This window comes from Cicer arietinum, chromosome 7 (assembly GCF_000331145.2).
Source record: "Cicer arietinum cultivar CDC Frontier isolate Library 1 chromosome 7, Cicar.CDCFrontier_v2.0, whole genome shotgun sequence".
Lineage (NCBI taxonomy): Eukaryota > Viridiplantae > Streptophyta > Magnoliopsida > Fabales > Fabaceae > Cicer > Cicer arietinum.
This window is the reverse complement of record NC_021166.2, coordinates 10,140,955-10,149,172: the sequence shown is the minus strand read 5'-3', so window position 1 is coordinate 10,149,172 and position 8,218 is coordinate 10,140,955. Positions and strand designations below refer to the sequence as shown.

General features: G+C 31.4%; 1 protein-coding gene across 5 annotated transcripts; it reads right to left on the bottom strand.

Moving 5' to 3' along the window:
• Positions 1–2,458: 2,458 nt before the first annotated feature.
• On the bottom strand, positions 2,459–5,863 carry LOC101490803 (cyclin-dependent kinase G-2). Of its 5 annotated transcripts, XR_001142993.3 has the most exons (7): positions 4,245–5,825; positions 4,000–4,135; positions 3,797–3,885; positions 3,569–3,680; positions 3,054–3,468; positions 2,858–2,941; positions 2,459–2,757 (listed from the first exon to the last, which is right to left on the bottom strand). XR_001142993.3 is itself a non-coding variant. In XM_027330964.2 (6 exons), the coding sequence occupies exons 2-6, from the start codon at positions 5,000–5,002 to the stop codon at positions 3,370–3,372; spliced, it is 1,194 nt and encodes a 397-aa protein (XP_027186765.1). In that variant the 5' UTR covers positions 5,003–5,340; positions 5,715–5,863; the 3' UTR covers positions 2,459–3,369. The 5 variants fall into 5 exon arrangements, 2 of the variants coding, with proteins under 2 accessions (XP_027186765.1, XP_012567400.1); XR_001142991.3 differs by having other exon boundaries at positions 2,858–3,468; XR_001142992.3 differs by having other exon boundaries at positions 2,459–2,941.
• Between the last annotated feature and the right edge of the window lie 2,355 nt (positions 5,864–8,218).

The window sequence follows — 8,218 nt, the reverse complement described above, 5'->3', positions numbered from 1 at the left end:
TGCTGGTATGGAGATTTGTTTAGCTGATGGAGAATAAGACTGATGGCCATCAGCTTCAAGTAACACTCTTCTTGTCAAAGTTCTTGGAAAAAATGTGAACTTTAAAGTGCTACATAGTAATCTGAAACGAAAATGGAAGAAAAAACGAGGCATTGAAATTGTCTATATGGCGGATGGTTACTATCTTGTCCATTTTAAGGATGATGAAGATTACGCGCATGCTTTATTTGAACGACCTTGACTACTGGCGGATCATTATTTGATTGTGCAAAGATAGTCCCCCCATGTTTTTACAAGAAGCTGAGGTTTCAAATAAGGTTGTTGTACAATTCTGGATTCCTAAACTACCAATGAAATGGAATTGTACAACTCTGAATTCCTTAGTCGGATCGAAAACACTTTGGGTTCCATGTTGAAGATCGACTAGTTGACTTCAATCCACTCTCAAAGGAACATATGTGTGTATATGTTTTAAGATTGACCTTGATAAACCTCTTGTACCTTTTAATATGATATGTAGTTACAAGTTCATGTTGGAATGCGAAGGTTTCTATGCTATATGTTTCACCTATGATAAATATGGGCATAAAGATTATGGTAGCACATTCGACTTTGATCGAGCACTAGTGAATGTGAATCCCAAAAGCCAATAAGCTCCTGCTAGGGTTGACAGCAAGATTAATAACACGACACTAGATCTTGATAATATTACACATGATAAAGCGACAACAAATAAAGAAGAATAAGACTTTGGTCCCTAGATAATTTGGGTAAATAATCTTCTTAAGATAGTTACTTGCATACTAATCAACCCATGAAAGATGTGGGAAAGACTAGATCATGTGTCAGTCGCCTCAAAACCTGAATTGGAAAAGGAGCCAACCAAAAATAATGACAAGGATTTTAACTCTGAAAAGGGCCCACAAAAAACTGCACCAACTTCTAAAGAAAGTATGCACCGTAGTCACAAGTCAAGGGGGTAAAATTCCTCAAATTGTTGTAAATAAAAAAGACATCAAAGTCAAAAATAACATAAGCATGAAAAAGTTTCAAGCGTCAAATCAAAATAACTCGAAGAATTCATCGTCTTCCTTGCAGATTGTGATCTTTATGGGAAAAAAGAAGATGCATACAATTTATTAGAACAAATGAAGAGTCTTGAACATTAAAAATCCTTGAGTGAAATTGCTCCTTGTGTTTTCTCAAATATCTCCCAATGCATAACCTGATGCTAAACCTTTAGCTTGTGTAGCTAAATCGGGAAATTTGAAACCTCTCGTGTTCAAGGCTACGGTTCCGTCTAAATTTTGGAGGTGAAAAATGAGGCTACGACCAACACTGCACTTGAAGGTCATAAGGGTGTTACACCCAACAACCACATAATGTCCTTATGGATTGCTTGGTTTCGAACTGCATGGGAGCTGGAGCTCGAAATTTTCACACTCTAATTCATGATGGTATGATGATTTACAATATTAATTTTATTGTCTAGCTCGAAATTCGTATTAGTGATGTTCATTCTGAAAATGTGGTTCAAAAAATGGGTCTACATGGTGGTGTTCGTGTGGAGGCCAACGGCTTGTACATAGGTATTTGGTTTTGAACAAATAATTGTTCTCATATCTCCGTTTTTAAAATATATAAATATTATATTCATCTTCGTATTAATAATGGGACACATTCTTGCATCTCAGATTACTCTTGTACTTATTGATTGAAAAACTATTAATTTATCTTTTGTAAGTAGGATTACTCTTGCACAATCATCCATATCTTGCATCTCGGATATGCGATGCAAGCCTCCTTAATCATGGATTCCATATATGACCAAGCCAATAAGATATGCCAAAATTTTGTCTAAAAAAACGTTGAAGACTATACAAATGTCATATAAGATCTTAGGACATAGTGTGCAAGAAAGAAGGTAGACTTGGATTCATAAACATGAAAGTTATTAATAAAGCTCATATGTTGAAGTTAATTTGGCTACTTGAGAATCATTTGGTACTAATAACATTAGGTGTATCATTTAAGAATTAACCCATTAAAAAATATTAACTAATATATGAAATGGACGTAACATGACATCAAAGATATTTTGGTACTGAATCAATCAAAATTTTGGTATAACATCGTAAACCCAATTCGATGGAGTCGTTAAAGTTTTACTCTTTTTCATGGTATTAAATTGGCTCAAGATATAATAAGTTTTGAGAAAAACTTAAAAGTGATAATAAATCTCTAATTAACTATAGAGGAAATGAACCAAAATAACTTCTTGTTTAAGTTCCCAAAAAAATTGAGCAATTTATAAGTACCATATCACTTTAAACCACTTTGATTTTTATAAATGGTCCCCCATATAATGTCTTGTTTTATTCTAGTTTTAGATTAGCCTTGAATTGGATGGTAGATTCGAAACAGATTCTGGTCTAAGTATTTAGTCAATATTGGCATATTCAAGAAAATTAAAGATATAATAATAATAATAATAAAACAAACAAAATATAAACAAGAATGGCAACATAAAAAGTTAATTTCAAGTTAAATGGAAGTTAGTCAAATGGTAGCCCTCAGAACAAACCCACAATTGAAGTAAGGCAAGCAAGAGCGATAATGTAACTTCAATGCTTAGCGGTGAGTGATGAGCATTGAGCATGGCCATCCTTGAAACACATCAAACGTTTCTTTCTAAAACCCCACTTCATATCAATCAACTGCTTCCATGTAACCCATTTTCAAGCCGCAATCTGTGGCCTAAACTCACATTATTTCTAGTTAATTTATCATTTTTTATTGCATAAAAAATGATTATATTGCAGATGCAACATTGAAATTCAGAAATTAACATAATGACCTGTAGACCAAATTGCAGATGAAGTTTTCCCACATTGAAATACTTTGCAACATATCCAACACCCAAAGTTTTCAAGAGCATTTCCTGGGATACAAATTTAATTGCAAGAAAAAAGTAACCACATCTTGAAAGCCCCCAATTGGAAGGCTAAATCAGAAAGAAAATTGGATACAAATGCCACAGAAGAAGAGCATACCGGTAGTAAAATCTCATTTATTACTGTAGTCCTGAAACATATGTACATATTTTCCACCACATAAAAGGGTACATGGAATTTCAACATAAAAAATCGGGTTCCATGCCTTCTCAGCTCACTTACATCAATATGCCGCTAAACAAATGCCTAATGAAGTCAATCACTGTGTGGTTTCGCAATGACATCATTCTTAGTATAAAACCATTAATGTGGAAACACAAGTTGGAAACAGTGTTAGGTTAAAATAGGCTTTGTTCTAGGTTTTTCATGAATCCAGCACTAGCACTAGCATTAGCATAAATACCTGCCTGACAAGCTAGCACTGCCATGAAGAAAAAATAGGCTTGTAATCAGAATTGGGAAGTTGGCCTTCAAGAAACCAATCATGTTGCAGAGCAGCTTCTGCAGTTATCCTCTACAAGAGAAGTAACAATTTCGGTTAGGTTGCATTATTCAGATTAATGACTCAAATAAATCAAAACAAGAAAAAAAATACACAAAAATAAAAAACATACCTTTTCAGGATCATAAGCTAGAAGTTTATTCAACAAGTCATATCCCAACTCGGACAAAACTGGCAAACCAGTGAAAGATGCGGCCGGAAACTTCATCCTTAGCATACTACACCTTCAATATGAATAACTTCATATCAGATTGTTGACAAAACATAAAGTAATATATCATTCATAAAATAAAGCAATTTCAATAAATAGTAAACAATGATCATACAAAGGCAAGCCTACCGTTGCTTAACAAAATTTGCTTTAGACCCAGGCAATTTGGATAATCCTGGCCAAATTTTCTCATCTGGTGTACCAAGAGTTCGAAAAATCTGCAAGCAGATAACAAACAAATAAGTGTTACTGGGTTTATTAAAAGTTCTCAGTCACACTGAAAAGATGATGTGAAAATAGAGTAATATCAAAGTGACTATAGTAATTATAACCTTATCAAGTTGTTCAATTTCAGTTTTGCCTTTGAAAAGTGGCACCTTGGAAAATAATTCGCCCATTATGCAACCAACCGACCACATATCAATTGCCTTTGAGTATTTTTTAGCGCCCAACAAAAGTTCAGGTGCTCTGCATAGAATAACAACACAGCGACATCAATATAAAACGAAAAATTATAATCACAACAGAGATAACTTATGCATTATCCAAACTTATATAACATTGTACTGATACTCACCTGTACCATAATGTAACAACAAGAGGTGTATACGGCTTCAGAGGGCTTCCATACTGCCTTGACATTCCAAAGTCGCATATTTTCAGCTGTCCGTCTTTATTCAGCAAAATGTTAGACGTCTTCAAATCCCTATGGAGAATCCAGTTGTCATGGAGATACTTCACACCTTCAAGAAGTTGCTTCATGAAGGATTTTATTTCGCCAATACTAAGAGGCTGTGTCTTTACCTCCATTAACTGCTTAAGGTCATACTGCATATGCTCCATCACCATATAAGTACCATCATCGCAATCTTCATCATCCACAACTACTTCTTTAACATCCACAATTGAGGGATGATTTAAAGACAAGAGAATATTCATTTCTCTCAATGCTGACATTGGAAAACCCTCCCTCTCTATGTTCATCTTAACCTTCTTCAGTGCTACAATCTCTCCAGTCTTCTTATCCTTAGCTTTGTAAACAACACCATAAGTTCCTTCATTTATTTTGTTAATCATTTCAAACTCCGACACACTTCTGCAACTTTGACACATGTTAAAGTTTCTCTGTCCGAGCATAAAACCACCATCTTCAGATGAATTTGATGGAGAATCACAAACTTCTTCATCAACATCGGATCTAGCAATTGTGCTACCCGAACAACCACCAACTTCTGAACTTGAGCTGTCTCTGTGTTGCTTGTATTTATCATCATCACCAATAGGTGAAAGACCATCAGAGGCCCATCTTGACTTCATGATGTTCCATCCCTGCATATCACTTTCTTCATCCAAACCAGAGGAATTCTCTGAAGACGCGCCTAAAACACCATTGCCTTCAGGACATTGTTCATCCACGGGTGATCGATATAGAGACTTCGCTGCATGATTGACCTTATCTTTGAGAGAGATTTTCGAATCCTTCTCTGCCAAATCCCATATAACGGGAGAGAATTTTCTTCTCTTTTCCGACGGTAGTAAAACTTCATCTCCGTCAACAAGGATCTCACCTTCTTCTCTATCCTCTTTTCTGAAAGAATCATTCTTACAGTAACCAAATTCCTTGACGGAACCATGTTCGTAAGATTCTCTCTTCCCCAAAACACTTTGTCTCCCTGCCGCCATGGGATTGACAAGCACAAGTCCTCACAATAAGTGATAAATAATCGAATAAAAGATGAAATTTGAAACCCAAAAAATCCCCAAATTTTCAAACCCTAATTTCAATGATTCGCAGTCAACGAAATTCAGACAAACCCTAATCAACAATCGTAACAATTAAAACCAAAACTATAATCAATTAAAAGTTTGTTTCTGCTTTTTATCTCAATACAATCAACGATTAACAGTTTCAATTTGGAAAAACAAGGTAAAACAGAGAAAAAGAAGCAAGCAAAACAATCGATCAGAGAAAAAAATAGAGAGGAGGAACAAAACCCTAGACGGTGGTTGCGTCTTGATAGGTTTCAGAGGTTTCAAATTGCCTTACCGGCGACGTACGGAACGACGGAGAAAGGAACGAAGGAGAACGAAAGAACCGCCTTGAAAATCTTCTTCAACGCGTTTTTTGTTATGTGTGTTTGTGATTGGTATGGGTAGGGTTTCCGAGGTTTTTATAGAACGGGTTTCAAGTGGACACACGATCTTATCAATTATTGGCTGGATTTTTTAACACTTAATAATTATTATTGAGAAACGATATATTATTCCCCAACAAACCCACCGACTCACTTCATTCATCCATTCAATTTATTTATTTTATTTTTTATAATAAAAATTTAAGATGAGAGAATGCTAAAATAAAATTAAAATTTAAAAAAGTGATTTTTTATTTTATTTTTATGTATTTAAAAATAATAGAAACTTTTTAGATTTATTTGTTTTCAATTAAATAATACAATTTGACATTTAATAATTTAATATTCATAATTACAAAATTTAACATCATAAAAATCATATTTTTGAAAATAATTTTTATAAAGAGTTTTTCAAAATAATTTTTATTTTAATTATATTTTGATATTTTATCACCTAAAATAATAGATAAAATACTTAAAATTATATTTTAAAATACATTATTTAAATCAATTTTTTATATTAAGCTTTATTTTTGCTTTTTTAAAAATATTATAATAAAAAATAAAATACTATAAAAATTCATTTTAAAAAAATCTTGATCAACTGACCTATTATAAATCATGAATAATCTTAAAATCACTTTTAATTTTGTTATATTATTAAAATAATCTTAACAGTCCTACTTAAAATGCTACAATAAATATTTTACTCTTTTAGAATTTTGATTTAATTCAACTAAATTTCGTTATAACCAAAAAGTCTTTTAAAATCATTTGAATACACAACCCTTGTGGTAGTGCATTGGGTTAGGATTTTAAAATATAATTTTTTATAAAAAAGTTTTTTGAATTTTAAAAGATTTGCAAAATTTTAATGATATTTAATATTTGAAAAGAATATTAAGACTTGTAATTTAGTTTTTAAATAATTTATATTATTTAGAAAAACTTTGTGGATTTATAAAATTTTAGAGAATTATCCAAACAATTGAGCTCAACTGAATAATAAATTTCAGTTTAGCACAAATCATTTAAAGGAATCTGAATTTAAATCTTAATTAAAACAATTTTTTTTATGGTCAAAATAATAATTTCTTAGAATTGTTGATCATCAAAATAATAATTTATAATTCATAATTAGTCTAATTAGTTAAGAAACAATCGTTCGATCAATGAAATAGAGTTTATAAGTTATAGTTGACTAATTATGTTAGATTGAACCGTTTGATAATTGAAATTATAGTTTGATAGTAATTGTAAGTTTAATTAGCGATGATTGAATTGTTAATTATCAAAATTATAATTTCTAATTAATAGAGAGTCTAATTATTGAGAAATAACCGTTGGATCAACAAAATTATAATTTATAAGTCATAGTTAGACTAATAAAATTATATTAAATCGTTCGATCATTGAAATTATAGTTTGATAGTCATTGTTAGTATAGTTAATTATGATTGAACCGTTAGGTCAACAAAATTACAATTTCTAAGTCATAGTTAGACTAAATCGTTGGATCATTGAAATTAAAGTTTGATAGTCTTTGTTAGTCTAATTAGTTAAGTTGAACTGTTGGATCAATGATATTATAATTTGTAAGTATTGTTGGTATATTTAGTTAAAATTGAACATTTGTATCGTCGAAATTAAATTTTGATAGTCATAATTGGTTAAAATTAAACTCTTGGATCATAGAAATTTGAAATTACAAGTCATTAATAATCTATTTAGTTAATATTGAAAAATTGAATTTAAGAAATAAGAATTTGATAGTCACAATTTTTCTAATTAGTTAACATTAAATTATTAGATAATTAAAATTATAATTTTTTAGTCATATTTACGTCGAGACAAAATCTCTCTCAGTTGATTTTAATGATAACAAAATTACTTAAAGGATTATGATTATGATTAATGACTAATCTGTGTTTTTTGAGTGAATTCATATAAGAAAACAGATTATTAGTCATTAAGAATAAAAGGAGAAAAATCTAATTCAAACATGGAGGATTGGAATTCAAGAAGATGACTTCGTAAGAGGATGAAGCTTCAAATCTGCATAATACTCATCCTCACCAAAACAAATGTTTTTTATCCATTAAAGAAAGACAAAACAGTATTAAAGAATGAATACATAAAACATTTGAAATAAATAAGTCATAAGGCAAAAGAATATGTACGAGGATGGTCAGTATTATGTAAGAGGATGACAATACTAGGTTGGAGGACAGTTCTATAAAGTCCACATTATTCCCAAATGTTGAAAGCAACTCGTCCTATCACGTGCAAAGGCTAAAAGCAAGCCTATATATCATTCTTGTATGATTGAAAACAATGTAGAGTCAATCTACAGAAAGGCAACAACAAACAAATCAAAAATAGAAGCATTCACATGTCTTGAAGAAATGAACTCTAA

Excerpts from the sequence above, each read along its gene's own strand:
- LOC101490803 (XM_012711946.3), bottom strand. The coding sequence starts at position 5,350 with ATGGCGGCAGGGAGACAAAGTGTTTTGGGGAAGAGAGAATCTTACGAA. Across the intron at positions 4,136-4,244 it reads GTTGTTACATTATGGTACAG|AGCACCTGAACTTTTGTTGG; the intron begins GTGAGTATCAGT and ends TATTCTATGCAG. Across the intron at positions 3,681-3,796 it reads GCAAATTTTGTTAAGCAACG|GTGTAGTATGCTAAGGATGA; the intron begins GTAGGCTTGCCT and ends TTCATATTGAAG.